We start from the raw sequence: 18,960 nt of genomic DNA on the forward strand, positions 1-18,960 counted from the left end.
TGCAGAATCACTAATATGGGGTCAGACATGTAACTTCCACACCAAGTAGAAACACAGACGGAATCTTTTCCTAAGAAAAGCATTCCATAATTGAATTACACGGTTTAAAATTTCATTGTTGGAGACAGAACTACGTTTTAGAATATCCCAACAGATATTATGTGCACAGCTTCTGTAGCTCAAAAGTGTTTTTCCCCATTAGAAACACGTGAGGTCTGGCAAAGAAACAATATCTAGAAAGGACTGTGAGCTGCTTACTGCCTAATCATCATTGATGGCAGTGGAACATTACCTTGGGCATATAAGTGGAATGTTACAGTGGTGATGTTTTCTTTTGTTTGTTAACTGTGTATCTACTTCATGCTATGCAGAATAGTTAATTGGATGCTGCAGAATGAGCTCACAGTTTGCAATTTGAGGTTCCTTTATGTGCAATGACCTCAAGCAGCATTCATTGTAAATACAGCCTTGAAGGAGTTGTTTTTGGTTATTTTCTGAGGATAATTTAAATTGCACTTTACCAGGTTGGCACAACTGCTTTTCTAGACACTAAACACCACAACGGTTGTAGTGGTTGTATTCATAGTATGAGATGTGACACTTTATTGTGGGACTGAAATGTACAATCAGATGCTGGCTGTGGTCTCACATCACATATTGCATTTTACATTCTTATGTAGAGATACAATAAAAAGGTGCTTTTAGGTAAGCTACCAGGAGCAGATGAAAGATTCTGGCAACATTTTAATACAAGATAAACATATTAAATCTTTACATAATCATGTCAACTTGTACTTCATTGACACACAATTAATTACATTTGGTCACAGGAAAAAAACAAAGGAAAAAAAAGAAAAGAAATCGTGACATAAATAAATCTTCTATATTCTTTACAAAATCATGTATCTTCAATCTTTCATTAACTGGTACATACTGTATAAGGCACATTCGAATGTAAATGTATATAAAATAAAATACATTTCAGAATTTAAAAAAAGAAAAGCAGAATTAAATTTGTGCTTCCTCTAGTCTAATATTGGCAGCTTTTTAGAACTCCATTAAAAGCCAGGTAGTAATACATTGCATTGCAATATCCCTTCGTGGCACTTGGTGGAAAGATCTGTCACAGATTCACATTACTTGTCCAGTTATTAAAACAGAAAGTGTAGGGAAGCATAGGATTAACTATGTCCTAACGTGTTGAAATGATTGCTTATTAAATGTATTGCTTTACTATAAATGACACTACAAATTTAGTATGTTTGCATAATGAATTTAAAAACGTCAATGCTATTGTCGCATTGTATAATTACATCCGTTATAAAAAATGTCCCTTCCCACATATAACACAGGTTTCACTTGAGGCATAATTTACAGTAAAAACATCTTTCTCCTTTTTTATAGTGTGCAAGACAAATCGGTCTAATTAAAAAAGGCAAAAAGGACATTTTTAAAAATATAACACTCTGTTCCTTAGGAAGAAAAATTAACATCTTTGATTTCACACTTTCTTTCACTGTCCAGCTTTTCCAATCAAAGGTCGGTGACTTTATTTTCTAACGCGGCTGCTATTTGCTGTAACCGAATTGCTAACTGCATGCGCTGTGCTCCCGGATCCTCTTCTAGAGCATTTATGATCTAGAACACACACAAAGCAGCAGTTACATATAAAGTATAAATGTTACATATAAAGACAAAGTCTTTGGATCACAGTAAACATTAAGAATAAATCTGTGGAAAAAAACCCATGATAACACACATGATAACAAACAGTGCTGAGCAAAGTTGAAGTTGCAAAGTCCAATGTCTGAATTTATTGTAACATCGCTATCAATCCAGAAAGTAGATTATAATTTCAGTTTGAAAACACTTGGCTTTAGAGTTAGCCAAAAGTCTCTAGGAGGAGTTGCACAAAGTGGTAATAAGAGTTAATGCATTGTAACTAGCACCAATTTGTAGCAGATTTAATTGTTTTAGGTACCTACAAATCCCGTCCAAATGGGACTTTTTAGGAGCCCAAACAGTTATCACGATTCAATTGTACATCGCGCTCAAACAGACAGGGTTTAGCAGTCTAAAACGGCTAAACCCGTCTAAACTCCCTACTTTGGCCGAGTTTCAACACATTTTTACTCACACCTCTGGAGGCAGCAGGAAAAATGTGTCCTCTGCGGCTGCTGGGAACCCAAACCGCAGAACAACTGAATTGTTGCCGTTGGGCGCCCTCTAGTGGTTGCTGAGTAATTTGATAGGAGTCTGTATACGAAGTACAAAGGAACTTGAGATAGAAAAAACCATGGTCCCTGCATTGTAGTACGTCATATGCAGGTTCAGAGAGACTGTCACACATAAACAAGTGTTCATAGGTGCTGGAACACCCCCCACAAGTGGTGAGAGGCACCAGTCAAAGTAATAGTTAATACGGGCAGTGTCAGGATGGAGAGAATACCCATTTTGGCTGCTACCTCCTCCCTCCCCAAAACCCTTCTCTGCCTGACTCCAAGGTCCTTGGTGCTAAATATCAATAATTGCTACGCCTACTTTCTTACACTGTACTATATATAATACCCCTTTCACATTGCCATTGCTGGGTCACATCTGGGAATTGGATATGGGTCCTTCCCGGGTGTGACCCGGCATTGGACCTGTGCAGTGTGAACGGGGTGGCTTCCTGACTCGGCAATATGCATGGTCGGGTCACCATCTGTGGGAGGGGTCAGGGGTAGCATCGGGGGCGGGTGCTGCGCAGTAGAGGACATCATCTCCACGCCGCCTCTCCCTATGCTGTGAACGGGTACCTGGTCGCATCGACCTGGGTAACCTGTTGACACTGCGCCTGACCCAGTAATAACCCGGGAATAACCCTTCTTTATTCCCGGGTTGAATTTGGCAGTGACCCGTATCGACCGGGCAAAATACTGGGTCGATGTGCAGTGTGAACGGTGTATAAAAGGGCTAACGTGGCTTTCCGTAGCTTTCATGTACTGGCTTTACATGTTTCTCTGCAATCATAAATATAATGGTTTAATTATGTTTTTAACGTTAGGATTTCTTATGTACATTTTAGAAAAATCCTTATGGCAATCAAAACCAAATTCTAACTGAGTTAAAAAGATTGAGGACTATAAATGAAACCAGAAAAGAAGCACAAACTAATAAAAGTCATCTGAGGATGGTTGATAATGAGAAAGATACAGCTTTGAGAGAATAGTTTTCCTACGGGTTACTCATGGGGATTCAGCTGTGAAATCTGAATCATTGAGCATCCGCATAAGCTATGGGAAACCAGTAACAAACACATGTAAAATGATACTGCACATTATAATGGTTATCAAACAACAGAGTAAAAAACAACAAAAACAAAATTGAGTGCTGTACTTTGTTAGGTAGGGCTGCATATATTGCACACTAATTAAAAACTAAACTATAATAATGCCCTGACCTGCAAATAAATAACATGCCAATGGCTAAAAAAATAAGAATGCTATTTCAGAACATTTCAAAAGCCATAAAAACTAGAATATAGATTATCTATATAGTTGTAATCATCTTTGACCACTTACCTCATCATAATATTTCTTTGTATACTGGTACAGCTGGTGTAGTGCTACCAGTGTGTTTAATGATTCTGTATGTGCCTGTGGGATACAAAACAGAATAAAATACAGGTACAAGAAAAATAAAAAAAAAGGAGATTTGGAAAGCTATGATTGCCGAGGCGTTACAGATACACACTTGCTACTATGTATTACATACACGAGTAGTCTATACTTATTTAGAGTTCGCAAAACTTTTAAATATTATATTTTTAAGCATTATTCATGGTTAGTAATTAAAGCGCATGAAAAACAGCTTATAGCTAATTTTTCTATTTGTCTTCTTATTAACTGTAATTATGAAATAACTGGTGGTAGAAGCTGCAATTCTGTAAAAAGCACTAATCTTAGGCTGTGGCCAAGAGACACGCCATTACAGGAATACTTCTGATGCTTGAATTAAAGATAATCCTGCACCAGAATTTAAATTATAAATATTATGCAGGGAATATTAATGGCATAATAATTTATGTTGACAAGTCAAATATTCCAACATAAAGCACATATGAGTGGTGCTGCTAGTTGATTCAATATACATGTACACATTTTAGAGAGAGAAAAGCAAATCAACTTTTAATAGCAGCACTCTTTCCCTTCCACAAGAAAATTAATTCTTCTTTCATAAAAATAACATGTTTAATACTTTATTGATAATTCGGTTTAATCAAGATGAAATTTCAATACACATATGTGATATAGGTTTCTTTATTGTCACCACATATGATGTATTATATGTCCCCTTATTTAAAAGGGGTCATGTAGAGTGAAGTATAAAATCAATAGACACAGAATAACGTGTAGAAAAGAAAAGAAATTTACTGTGAATAAAGGTGTTTTAAAAGAAAATGCTAGTACGCTGTCTTTATTCTGTAAATTGATCCAGTACCTATGGTTTAGTAGATTATATTAGTGATTCTTCAGACAACCACTAACTGTTATTGCCAGTGATGTCTATGAAGGGTTACAAATGTAGCAATATTTGCATAGTATTTGCAATTTTTTCACTCAATGGTCCAAATGTAACATTTATTGTTTTTTTATGGTGTGGTGAGGATATTTGGAACAGCACTGCAATGTGGAATATATTCCTGTTTTCAATTGCTGGGTGATGATGTATCTTCCTACTCTCTAAAATGCAGATCTATGTTCCTTTGCACTTGATATACAGGTTGAGTATCCCTTATCCAAAATGCTTGGGACCAGAGGTATTTTGGATATGGGATTTTTCCGTATTTTGGAATAATTGCATACCATAATGAGATATCATGGCGATGGGACCTAAATCTAAGCACAGAATGCATTTATGTTACATATGCACTTTATACACACAGCCTGGAGGTCATTTTAGTTAATATATTTTATAACTTTGTGCATTAAACAAAGTGTGTCTACATTCACACAATTCATTTATGTTTCATATACACCTTATACACACAGTCTGAAGGTCATTTAATACAATATTTTTAATAACTTTGTGTATTAAACAAAGTTTGTGTGCATTGAGCCATCAAAAAACAAAGGTTTCACTATCTCACTCTCACTCAAAAAAGTCCGTATTTTGGAATATTCCGTATTTCGGAATATTTGGATATGGGATACTCAACCTGTATTTTGGAGGCAGGCTAAATGGTACTATGTGATAACATAACATTACCATCAATCAGTTATTTCCAACAGTCACTGTTGAATTTATTATTCAGGTGACATATATGGATTAATATGTTTTACTTCTCCAGTCAGGATATTGATGTGGAGCACTAGACGGACCAAGGGGTATAGGTTAATAATCACATATTCTATCAGTGACAACACATAAAATCCAGTACTTAAAAAAAAAAAAAAAGCCATCAACAAGTATGGGAATATATACCCGTACCATTCAGGGCAATATGAGCCTGATATTTATATATAGATAGATACTTAAACCATCAACTGGATATATGAGGAAGAAATCACATAGTACCATTTAGCCTGCCTCCAAAATATATCAAGTGCAAAGGAACATAGATCTGCATTGTGGCACCATTCCTGAATAACATAGCTGGAATAAACCAGCTATAGAGATTATCAACCCCATTAACAGCTGGAATTATCCACCATTTAGAGAGTAGGAAGATACATCATCACCCAGCAATTGAAAACAGGAATATATTCCACATTGCAGTGCTGTTCCAAATATCCTCACCACACCATAAAAAAACAATAAATGTTACATTGTGACCATTGAGGGGTTGTACTAAAACAGCGGTGGCCAACCAGTGGCTCTTGAGCCGCATGTGGCTCTTTGTTTATTCAAATGTGGCTCCCATCACTCTAAATCAGGCATGTCCAAACTGCGGCCCTCCAGCTGTTGAGAAACTACACATCCCAGCATGCCCTGACACAGCTTTAGCATTCTCTGACAGCAAAACTGATACGTTGCGGCATCAGCTTATAGCTTTGGCCGCCTAGTGTTACAGGTGCCAAACAGCTCTCCCGCCCACGGGGGAAGCTTTGGTACGTCCCAAGAGTACTCCAGTGACCCCTAGTGGATGAAAAAGAAAATAGGATTTTGGTACTTACCAGGTAAATCCTTTTCTTTGAATCCATAGGGGGCACTGGACGCCCACCCAGAGCAGTTTTACCTGGTTTGTGGTAAGTTCAGGGGATCTTATGGTAACACATTCTCTCCGACTGGTTTAAACTTTCAAATTCTATCGGTTATAGTGTCAACTGTTTAGTTGTCAGTAACGTTATGTGTCAACTTTATTGTTGTCAGTTATTTTATAATGTAAGTAATTCTCCATTGTTCACTTCTCTGTCGCTCCTATTCGGCTCAGTAAAAAACACTGAAGGTCCTGGGAGTATGGAGGAGGGAAGTGGAGGGTTGCTCATTTAAATATTTAAATGTGCCTTCCTTTGCTACGCACCGTCCATATCCCAAGAGTACTCCAGTGACCCCTAGTGGATGAAAAAGAAATAAAAAAGATATAGACTAATCAGCTCTTTTGGTTTTCAGTATCATCTGTACGCAGATGATACTCAAATCTACCTATCCTCCCCTGACTTGTCCCTATCTGTACTGGGCCGTGTCACTGAATGCCTTTCTGCCATTTCATCCTGGATGACATCTCGCCACCTCAAACTGAATATTTCAAAGACAGAGTTAATTATATTTCCACCGGCCAATAGTAGGTACCAACCTGATATCTCTATCACTGTTGAAAACTCGACTATCTACCCTACCCCACAAGCTCTCTGCCTAGGTGTCATCCTTGACTCTGATCTGTCCTATGTTCCCCACATTCAATCTGTCTCAAGATCATGTTACATGCATCTAAAAAACATATCCAAAATACGACCATACCTTACACAAGACACTGCTAAAACTCTAATCCACGCTCTCATTATCTCCCGCATTGATTATTGCAATAGTCTCCTAACTGGTCTTCCCAAAACGAGACTCTCACCACTACAATCCATTCTGAATGCAGCGGCGAGGCTTATCTTCCTCGCTAGACGTTCATCGTCTGCAGATCCACTCTGTCAGTCCCTCCATTGGTTACCTGTACTCTACCGCATTCAATATAAAATACTTTTACTCACACACAAGGCCATTAACCAAACTACACCAACGTACATCACTTCGCTTATCACAAAATATCTCCCAACCCGACCTCTTCGCTCTTCACAAGACCTGCGTCTCTCATCCACACTCATTACTCGCTCCCAATCACGGCTTTCATTGGGCTGCACCCACTCTGTGGAATGCCCTACCACGCACAATAAGACTATCCTCTAGTCTCCAAACCTTCAAGCGTTCCCTGAAAACTCACCTCTTTAGGCAAGCATATCAACTTCCAGAACCGCCCACATATCTTTCATAAACCTTCTTATCAAATTGCATCCACTCTGTACAGTCCACACATATCCTCACATATCTTCTCATTCTATGAAATAGATAGGCATATATACACAAGGAAAGGTGCCATTTCCCTATAGATTGTAAGCTTGCGAGCAGGGCCTTCCTACCTCTATGACTGTTATCACCCAGTTTGTTACTGTTATTTCAAATTGTAAAGCGCAACGGAATTTGCTGCGCTATATAAGAAACTGTTAATAAATAAATAATAAATAATATAGACATCATCTACTGGATATACATAGAAAACAGTCCCAGGTATACGGAAATGTGATTAAAACGCGGTCTTCCAATGTAAATTTTAATCGATTTTTATACAGTTTATAAAACAGTAATTAGGTGTACTTTTACACCTTATGCAATGGTATGTGTACATATATTATAATATATAATAAATATGGGATAATGTACTTTTTACTGCAAATGATAAAGATATTATAAGTCACTTTTGGGGTCTGACTTACATATAATTTGATGTTATATTATGTTTTTTTTAGTTTGTAAATCTTTAAATTAAGTTACAAATTCTGACATCTAGTGTCTTGGAGGTGAACTGTATGTAATCATCCCGATCATCCCTTTCTGTGATCATCCTTTTAGTACATCTCACCATTGGGTGAAAAAATTGCAAATACTATGCAAATATTGCTACATCTGTAACCCTTTATAGACATCACTGGCAATAACAGTTAGTGGTTGTCTGAAGAATCACTAATATAATCTACTAAACCACAGGTACTGGATCAACTTACAGAATAAAGACAGCGGTACTAGCATTTTCTTTTAAGACACTTTTTTTAACGGTAAATTTATTTTCTTTTCTACACGTTATTCTGTCTCTATTGATTTTATACTTCACTCTACATGACCCCTTTTTAAATAAGGGGACATATAATACATCATATGTGGTGACAATAAAGAAACCTACATCACATATGGGTATTGAAATTTCTTCTCAATTTTATAGGATCAATAAAGTATTAAACATGTTATTTTTATGAAAGAAGAATTAATTTTCTTGTGGAAGGGAAAGAGTGCTGCTATTAAAAGTTGATTTGCTTTTCTCTCTCTAAAAGTTATACTTCTGATGCTGACATACATTAAGCCTGTAACAACTAGTCTGCACTTAGGTCCGTCTGCCAGTAGCAGAGAGCCTTTCCACAACTGCTGATACACGTCTCTTCAATATAACTCACAGGTTCTCAAACTCCGTCCTCAAGACCCCACACAGTGCATGTTTTCCAGGTCTCCTCACAGAATCACAAGTGAAATAATGAGCTCCACCTGTAGATCTTTTAAAATTAGTCCGTGAGTAATGAATACACCTGTGCACCTGCTAGGTGACCTGTTTGAGGTCTTGAGGACAGAGTTTGAGAACCACTGATATAAATAAGTGCAATGTGTATTCCAGTTTTAGTCAAGGTTCTGCATCGGTGGCCCAAACACATTTACTCTTACATACCCTTGAAATTTCTGCTAAATGTGTATTCATGTCCTGGTCACTGACTTGTACCATTTGACGAATTCCTTTGTAATAGCTGGGGGGGAAAAAATTGTTAATGGTCACATTTCTTCACACCATTAAATGATCCAGCATTATATAGTATTCATACTGTTTTAAGGCTGGTTATCTATTGATGTGCACAAACAGTGGACAACAACCGCCATTTTTAGTACAATGCACAGAAAACATTCTAAAAATAATACTGTAATCTATGTGCCCATACAATTCATGATCATACGTGTGCATGTGTGTGATGCTCTCTAGTAACATTTGGTTGGTGCATGTTGTATTTTAGAGCAGTTAATGCATATTGCCACACTTCTAAAAGTCCACTGATCTCAAAGGGAGCTCAAAGGGTACAAATCCACTCTTAATTAACATGAGTCGATTTTAACGAGCGCTAGACTTATTGATACCAGGGGACCACTTATTTCTTTTTTTTTAAGAAAGGAGAAGACAGTGCTTCCATTTCAATACAGCTGTGCGCTACAAGTACAAAATAACGCCCTTTGAAACAAAGGGGGGTATTCAATTGTTCAAAAGTCAGTTGGGTTTCTGTTTTTTCCTATCTAATAGACAGGAAAAAACAGACCTCCAACAGACTTTTCAAACAATTGAATACCCCCCAAATAGTCTATAGAAGTTAGAGGAGCTGCACAGCACTAATCCAGCATGCCACTCTTCTATATCAATAGATATTCAGTTTGAGGTGTGATTAAGCACCTTCCAAATACAAAATTGAGAACATTTCCCTCAGTGTCTCCTGATTGGCTGGCGGAACCCTCTATTGATATTACTATCGGTAGAGGGTCCTCATTCGCGTAGTAGACGTGTATGTTTACACATACACTTCTACATGTTCGTTGGTTCGGGTGAATGCATTTTTTTATTTTAACCCCTGGGATGCCTACATGGATCGAAGAGGACAGATCTTCACAGGAAATTGGGGAGTATATTTTTTGTTAAAACAGGTACCCTAATGAATTCTACTTGGACAAGGGGATGTGGAATGGCGGCGTGGGATGTAGGTAAGTATGTGTGAGTGTGTAAATAAACTTTTACTTTCAAGGTGTGTGTGTGTCTCGTCTTTTTTGAGGTATTTCTTTTGTTGTGGAACTACATGTACCCGCGGACCCTTTAATTCCCCGCATGCTGGTACTTGTGGTTCTCCAAGTACCAGCATGCGGGGGAGGCTTGCTGGGACTTGTAGTTCCACAGTAAAAGACAATATTCTTTTTAACACTTTCACGGCTATCAGCCCTCCATCCACAACCCAAGGATGGAGGGGACAGCCCCGGGATTCATCCCTGGCCCGCGGGTGCCTGGAGGAAGGGACCCCTTTATTTAAGGGGTCCCCCCTCCTCCAGGCAACCTCAGTCAGAGGTGACTAGTTGGGGGGGGTTTGTGACACTTTGGCCGCAGTGACCTATATAAAAGTGTCCCCCGGCTGTGGCATCACCTGCCTGGCTAATGGAGCCCGCTGCTGGTTTAAAAAATACGGGGGACCCCTACTACTTTTGACCCTCGTATTTTTGGAACCAGGACCGGTCCAAGAGTCCGGTGATGGTTGTTTAAATACGGGGAAACCCAGTCAATTTTTTGCCCATATTTTTGCAACCAGGATCGGCTCAAAGAGCCCCTGGCTGGTTATGCTTTTGGGGGGTGCGTGGGGGGCCTGCATGTCGTTTATTTTTTTATTTTTAAAACTTTCTTTACTGTTCCATACAGAAGCATGCACCGATCACACTGATCTGTGCATGCTTCTGATTAAGTAATAAAAACATGACCAAAAACCGCATGTTATTACTAAAAATCGCATGCGAATTCTGTTTTAACCTTAAAATTCGCACCCTATTACATGTGCGATTTTTAGTAAAAAATCACAAGTTACAAACATGCAATTTGGTGCGATTTTTTAGACACCTAAACAATCGCACCCTATTACAGTTGTGCTCATAAGTTTACATACCCTAGCAGAATTTGTGATTTTCTGGCCATTTGTCAGAGAATATCAATGATAACTCACAAACTTCTTTCATTCATGGTTAGTGGTTGGGTGAAGCCATTTATTGTCAAACAACTGTGTTTACTCTGTTTAAATCATAATGACAACAGAAACTACCCAAATGACCCTGATCAAAAGTTTACATACCCCAGTTCTTAATACCGTGTACTGCCCCCTTTAACATCAATGACAGCTTGAAGTCTTTTGTGGTAGTTGTGGATGAGGCTCTTTATTTTCTCAGATGGTAAAGCTGACCATTCTTTTTGGCAAAAAGCCTCCAGTTCCTGTAAATTCTTGGGCTGTCTTGCATGAACTGCATGTTTGAGATCTCCCCAGAGTGGCTCAATGATATTGAGGTCAGGAGACTGAGATGGCCACTCCAGAACCTCCACTTTATTCTGTTGTAGCCAATGACAGGTCGACTTGGCCTTGTGTTTTGGATCATTGTCATGTTGGAACGTCCAAGTACGTCCCATGCACAGCTTCCGGGCTGATGAGTGCAAATTTTCCTCCAGTATTTTCTGATAACATGTTGCATTCATCTTGCCATCAATTTTGACCAAGTTTCCAGTGCCTTTGTAGCTCACATTCCCCAAAACATGAGCGATCCACCTCCGTGTTTCACAGTAGGAATGATGTACTTAATTATGTTCTTAATTAGAGTTTGAGCACTGCTGATTGGCAATCTAAATTGCCTGGATATCTTTTTATATCCCTTTCCTGTTTTATACAGTTCAATTACCTTTTCCCGAAGATCCTTTGACAATTCTTTTGCTTTCCCCATGACTCAGAATCCAGACACGTCAGTGCAGCACTGGATGAAAGATGCAAGGGTCTTTCAGGAGTCCAGAAACTCACTGACCTTTTACACACACACACACACACACACACACTGATTACAAGCAAACAGATCACAGGTGAGGATGGTTACCTTTAATAGCCATTCAAACCCGTTTGTGTCAACTTGTTGCATGTTATCAGGCCAAAATCTCCAGGGTATGTAAACTTTTGATCTGGGTCATTTGGGTAGTTTCTGATGTCACTATGATTTAAAGAGTAAACACAGTTGTTTGACAATAAATGGCTTCACCCAACCACTAACCACGAGTGAAAGAAAAGTTTGTGAGTTATCATTCATATTCTCTGACAAATGGCCAGAAAATCACAAATTCTGCTAGGGTATGTAAACTTATGAGCACAACTGTACATCTAGCCCCATATTTGTATAAATGTGTCTATATTAGGATCTTTGAGGTGGCATAGTTTCTACTACAGAGGTCCAAATATTCCTCCCCACCAGACAGCCCAAATAGCCCAGGGGTGCCTGGAGGAGTCCCAGTGATCTCATATCTGGTTTACACTTTTTATAAACAAAGTTAGCAGGTAACTGGCCTTATAAATAACACTCACTGCGGTTTCCAAAGCTACATTAAAATTAATATACATTAAGCTTTAGCAACTCCCATTTTTTTTTTACATACTGGTTTTACACATTTCATCTAAAACTACCATTTCAGAGAAAATGTCAATGGGAAAAATGTAATGATGACTGGAAACATTACAGTGTAGGTATTGACGCAGTCTGAGGACTTACTCTTCCACCATTTTCTTGTACGTGGAGATCTCTTTTGCATAAAGCAGTTTGTTGCTGGGTGACTCCTACAGGCATGAAAACAATAGAAATAAAGTGTCCATAATTGCACAAGACCACAGAGCGTACAAATGTTATGCCGGTACAGGTATACGGTCCTGACAGGAAAACCTCTGTTTCTTTCATACACCCTGACATATGAGCATACAAACAGCAATGTTATCTGCATTATTGCAGTCACTGGTCTTTTGTGTGTGGTCATTCCATGCAAGAGTCATTACAAATATATTACCTTCTAAATGACACTGCAACTGTAAAATCACTTGCTATAAAAATACTAAATGTTTTATGTACATTAAATGGCTTGGTAATACACTAACCCTAAATGTTCATGATAACGTGACCAGTGGGGGTCATTGTTCTACTGCGTTTATTCTCTGAAGCCCAGAAAATGACAGCTATCAGTCATTGTGAGAAATACAACACACTGAGATTTTAGTTATACTGCATGGAAATAAAGAATGTGGGGGAGAAAAGGCACATAATAATTAGTGTCTGCCCAAAATGCCTCACAACCTGCCCAGATCAGGAGTAATAATTAGAGAAATAGAGAAAAGTCAAGACAATAGATCAAAGGTCTAAGCAGTGAAGCCTAACCTTTTGTGTGTAACTGGTGGTAGTGCACATGGGGAAGAAAGGCGATAGGTCAGGTTGTCACACATACAGTGTCTGCACCGGCACCAAACATGACACAACTGTGACAATTTAAAAAAAGTAGATGAAAGCTGACAGATCACTGACATCAATCAGCAGCTCCACTTACTCTGCTCAGTTTGTGCTCTGTCCGGCTGCACGCATCCATGAAAGTCTGTGCAATGACTGACAAGGAAGCATCCACCACTTCGTGCACATGTACATCAAAGATGAAATGAGGGTTCTTCAGTATATTAACCCAAAACCGCAGTGATAAACTGCAAGGAGGAAAGCCACAATTTCATGTTATTACACACTGAACACAACATTGCTGAGAGTAACAGAATGATTATGTCACAAAAATATGTACCCATATGTAATTAGCAACTAAGGACTTGGGGCCTAATTCATTCACGTACATAAACTCAATGTTTACATACATTGCCAATGTTTTTGGATCTGCGCATGCACAGATCTGTGGGATGCGATGTCGCACACAGCAACCCAAACACTGCAGCGTGACTGACAAGCTTCTGGGTTTTGGGTAGGTAAAAGGAAGCGTCGGAGAAAACGGGTGTTAGCCACGTTTTCTGGGTGAGCTGAAGCCAATGGCTGTGCAATCTGAGGGTTACTCTGATGATCACGCAGATAATCCGATACTGCACCTTCAGGTGCAGCGGCAGACCACAAAAGAATGCAGTGGGTGTCTTTCTATACGAAGCATAATGGAACTTGTCACGGAAAAAAGCTGCAGCCGCTGCATACTAGCACTTTGTATACAGATGCAGACTCCATCGCACACAGATATACAAGTGTCACATATCAAATTACTCAGCATAGCCTCATTGTCGTATTGGATTGTGATTAAGAGGCACATTTGAGTGAAAAATACGCTTGGTGCAAGAAGAGTCACTTGAGACAGAAAATAGGATTTTGGTACTTACCAGGTAAATCCTTTTCTTTGAATCCATAGGGGGCACTGGAGTACTCTTGGGATATGGACGGGCGCAGCCGAACAAAGGCACTGAATATTTAAATTTAGGACTCTCCACCCCTCCATATCCCCGAGTACCTCAGTGTACGACCTCAGTGTTTTTTACTGAGCGAACAGGAACTATATAGAGAGGTTGACAATGGAGAATTCCTATAACATAACGGACAACAACAAAGTTGACCCATAACTTTACTGTCAACTAAACAGTTGACACCATAACCGATAGAACTTTATAATTTGAACCAATCGGTGAAAATGTGTTACCATAAGCTCCTCTGAGCTTAATACCAACTAGGTAAAACGTGTTACCCTAAGCTCCTTTGAGCTTAAAACAACCCAGGTAAAACTGCTCTGGGTGGGCGTCCAGTGCCCCCTATGGATTCAAAGAAAAGGATTTACCTGGTAAGTACCAAAATCCTATTTTCTTTTTCATCCACTAGGGGTCACTGGAGTACTCTTGGGACGTACCAAAGCTTCCCTCGTGGGCGGGAGAGCTGTTTGATACTTGTAACAGTAGGCAGCCAAAGCTAGATGCTGATGCCGCCACCATTCATAACGTGTAAACGTGCACAAACGTGGTGCACTGAAGGCTATGTAGCCGCGTCGTAGACGCTCCACGACCCGCTGGGTCTGACATTCCCACAGAACCTGTGGGATGAGCTATTACTGACGTAGGCGATTGTAACTTAGCCTTAAAGTAAGCCTGACTTGTAGTCATTATTATCCAACTGGATAATGTCTGCTGAGAAACTGGCTAACTCCAGTTGGCAGCATCATCGAGAACAAACAACGTATCCGTATCACGTACTGTAGACGTTCGGGACATATATAAACGCGTAATGCGTGTACCACATTCAGAATTCTAGAATGTGCTGTCCACACAGGAACCACTATTGGTATATTGATGTGAAGAATACGAAAGCGGAATTCGTCCGAAGATCTGCTTTGTCATGAGAAAACTCAAATACGGTGGCTTGGAATACAAGGCACCCAACTATGAAAACAAAACCCTTGCCGAAGCCAAGGCTAGAAGAAAAATGTTTTCCAAAGTGAGAAACTTAATCCCCATTTGTTGTAAGGGTTCAAAATATGAAACTGTAAGAAATCTGAACCCAACCTCAAGTCACCTGGCGCTGTAGGTGGGATAAATGGAGTCTGAACTTTGATGACACCTTGTAGAAAGGTGTGTACAGACGCAATAGAGTCAAACGTCTTGTCAAACGTCTTTGAAAATAAGTATACCACACAGATACCTGCACCCTCAGTGCAGATAAACGCAGTTTTCCATCCCACCCCGTTTAACAGAATACGGGTAACTTGAAGGATGATGTCGGAAACTTCCGAGCTTTATCACCTATGTAAGCACACGAAATTTTGTAATAATGAGCTGCCTTAAGCGGCTTACTAGCTCGTAACATGGTTGGTATAACCGATACTGTAATGCCCTATTTCTTAAGAGGGAGGTCTGAACCCTCACCCCGTCAACCGCAGCTGCGGTACATAGGTAATAGGTACATAGGTAACTATGGGTAACAGAACGTTCCCTGTTGTAACAGGTTGGACGTATTATGAGCGGGCCAAGATCGTGTGCAAGTATTCCTTGGAGATTCGAGAAGCAAGCTCTCCGAAACCCATGAGATATCACTAGTATGACTGTGACAACTGTCTTATGATCCGTTTTGGCAACGGAGAGAGCAGCGGAAAAATGGTGGAGCCAGATACACGATGCTGAATGACCACCTGAATGTGAGAGACTCCACCGCCACTGCCCTTGTTACACATACTGAGCTTTTGTAATTGTGGCGAGATGCCATCATGTATACATGAGGGTAACCCCCTTCTGTGGACTCACATATGAAACACCTGTGGATTTAATGTCCAGTTTTCAGGATCTAAATCCTGACGGGTGAGATCATCTGTGTAACAGATGTCCACTCACGGAATGAACCTCGTTGACATTTCCACATAATGGTGTTCTGAGCAATTGAGGATTGGAGTTACCTGCCGCATTGCCATGCGGCTTTTTGGTTCTCCCTGGTTGTTGTGTATGCAACTGCCGTTGCTTTGTCTGACTGCCCCTGGTCAGACTGAAAGCGAAGCATGTAGTGCATTGTAAAATGCACGGAGTTCCAGGACATTTATCGACCGCAATCTGTCGTGATCCGTTTTAGAACCTTTGTCGCTGATCTTTTTTAACTAAAACTCCTGAACCTCTGCGACCCTCGTCCAGAGTATATACACCCTCGCCCCTCTGTGGGAAACGCGAGTGAAGGGCGGCGAACTAAATCGCTTTGAAACACATCATTATTCTTAACAGGTGAATACACCAATGTACCGCTAGTGTGCGTGTTTTGCACTAATTACTAGATGTACATTTGTTCTTGCTGGTGTAGTAGGTAATTGTCCTTGATTTACCGTATTTATAATCTTACCTAGGAAATGACATCGTTTAGACGGAATTAGATGCGATTTTTGAACTTGATCTGCCACCGCAGTATACATTAGTAGCGCAAGTTAGAGGAACTTTGTTGAGACAGAGTTCTTAGGAGCAGATCATCTAAGATAAAGAAACTCTGTTGAGACAGAGTTCTTATGTGAGATGAGCTATCATCACCAACATCCCTTTGGTAAATACCCGAGGCGATAAGAAACGGTAGACCTGAAATGGTTAATGGTTGTGGCGATTTGCAAACGCTAGAACCTGTGATGAACAAACCGGAATGGGTAAATACGCATTGTGAAGATCAAGTGCAATTATGCCATTTTGTGGCTGCAATAAGCAAATACTAACATGAGAAAATCCATTTTCCCACTGCAGTAAATGACTTGCTGATTGAGATTGCGACGGAGCTGTCTGGTTTTTTTCAAACAGAGAGGAATAAGTAACCCTGACTCTGTTGGTGTACTACTGCCTGGATTATAAAGACAGCTGAAAACCAGCAGAGACTAAATGGCAACCTGCCAAACCGTTCGACAGAGGCAGACTTGTCTTTTAATCTGTAAATAGCTGAGACATCCATGAGTTGAAGTCTGGAAACCCCGCAAATGTAACATGTAAAGACGCGCTTCCACAATTGGAAAAGAGGTCATCAAACCACTGGCTTGCTGACTGTAGCGTCCTGTCGTTACAAGGCGTGACTGTTTTGTACCACCGCTTGGAAAAAACTGAAGTCTAAAGGGATTAAACGCCGGTACAAGTATTTGCGTTTTGATACTGGATGCGGTAATGGCTGAATATCAAATTTAGGATCAAACAAGCTCTGGCCTTGTCGCGCTTAAACTAGCGACGATGAAAGTAACCGGCGTTAGCAGAAGCTTTACAGATATACTCTGCAGCTTCTTTTAACAGTGATCGTCATTGTTTCATACATAGAGTCTAGTGACCCAAATGTATCCTGGGTTTTTATAATGTTTGACAGAGACGCATTTACCAATGGCGGATCGCGTCATTTTGGAACGATTATGTATGGTTGTCAAAAAACCCCGCACTATCTGAGTGCTGGACTAATGTACCCTTCTCACTCGTAGTTATCGGTGTGAGATTTGACATAGAATCGGGCATTAAATTATAAGACCAGTCAAATAAACACTCTGGTACCCAAAGGGAAATTGGCCCTTTGGAAAGACTGTCTTTTGTTAGAGCTGGCGGAGTAACTTCCGAGACTCCGATGTTACCGCTCTTTTAATGTGAATTGCCAATGCTTAACATAGGATTTTTAAAATTATTTTTTTTTTTTTTTTTTAGTCTGCGCTAGAGCCTTACTCGCTATGTAAACAGACACCACAATAGGCAACAGACAGACACCTGCACGACTTATTGAAGTTATTATGTGTCATATATATATGAAGTTATTATGTGTCATATATATATATGTTATTGCTGAACAGCATATTTATATGAAACTCATGGTTGTTTCTCTCTACTGAAATCTTTAGTAAAAAGCGAAAGATTTATTCGATGTGAAGAGAAACCAGAGTATTCTTTATGTGAAAAGCAGTTCACATGGGCATGAAACCCGAACCAAATTCCCACTAACACCCCTGCGCCTCTGGTGGCTTAGAGATGTAGGGCAGGAATGTTCCAGAATTATGTGGAAATACAGTTTACATGGCTAACTTATGTGAAACCTGAACCAAAATTCCCACGAACACCCCTGCGCCTCCTTGTGGAGTAGAGGTGTATGGGCGGAATGTTCTGGAATTATAAACTGGAAGACCCAGTAATGATTAAAATGGCCCCCATGCCATGCTTACACTGCAAATCACAGGACAGGTTACAATACCTGCTGCAGTGTTAATATAGGCTTAATAGCCTATTATACAGTGATAATCACAGGCCTTAGTAAAATACATGCAGTTTACAATACATGCCTTCCAGTTAATATAAACACTGCCTGCAGTGAATTTTGTATTAACATTATATGGCAGCCTTAACAGAAAAAACAGGAAGCATGGTTAAAAATGGCTGCCATGCTTACAGTTAGAAACATAGTTTAGGTTATGACACTGATAGCCTATAACTAACTGCCTGTTTAAAAAGCTGAACAGCCTATGTCTTCTTAACCCTTGCAGCCTTGCTATATGGTGCTGCTGCTATGGGCATTTACTCCCCCTCACCCCCCCTGCAGCTGCGCTGCTTGTGAGGTAGCTTCTCCCCCATGTTACCTGCAGCGGAC

General features: G+C 39.8%; 1 protein-coding gene and 1 pseudogene across 3 annotated transcripts in view; both read right to left on the bottom strand.

The window, feature by feature from the left end:
* Positions 1–565: 565 nt before the first annotated feature.
* The window catches only part of PLXNB2 (plexin B2), a 357,268-nt gene continuing 338,873 nt past the window's right edge, over positions 566–18,960 (bottom strand). For all 3 annotated transcript variants that reach the window (XM_063927157.1, XM_063927155.1, XM_063927156.1), the window contains 5 exons: positions 13,421–13,568; positions 12,601–12,665; positions 8,960–9,035; positions 3,564–3,638; positions 566–1,638 (listed from right to left, as the gene is read on the bottom strand). In XM_063927157.1, the coding sequence (XP_063783227.1) occupies positions 1,534–1,638; positions 3,564–3,638; positions 8,960–9,035; positions 12,601–12,665; positions 13,421–13,568 (469 nt within the window). In that variant the 3' untranslated portion in view covers positions 566–1,533. The remainder of the gene's footprint in view (positions 1,639–3,563; positions 3,639–8,959; positions 9,036–12,600; positions 12,666–13,420; positions 13,569–18,960) is intronic.
* LOC134938740 (U5 spliceosomal RNA) lies at positions 18,157–18,264 on the bottom strand (annotated as a pseudogene).

Source organism: Pseudophryne corroboree, chromosome 6 (genome assembly GCF_028390025.1).
Source record: "Pseudophryne corroboree isolate aPseCor3 chromosome 6, aPseCor3.hap2, whole genome shotgun sequence".
NCBI lineage: Eukaryota > Metazoa > Chordata > Amphibia > Anura > Myobatrachidae > Pseudophryne > Pseudophryne corroboree.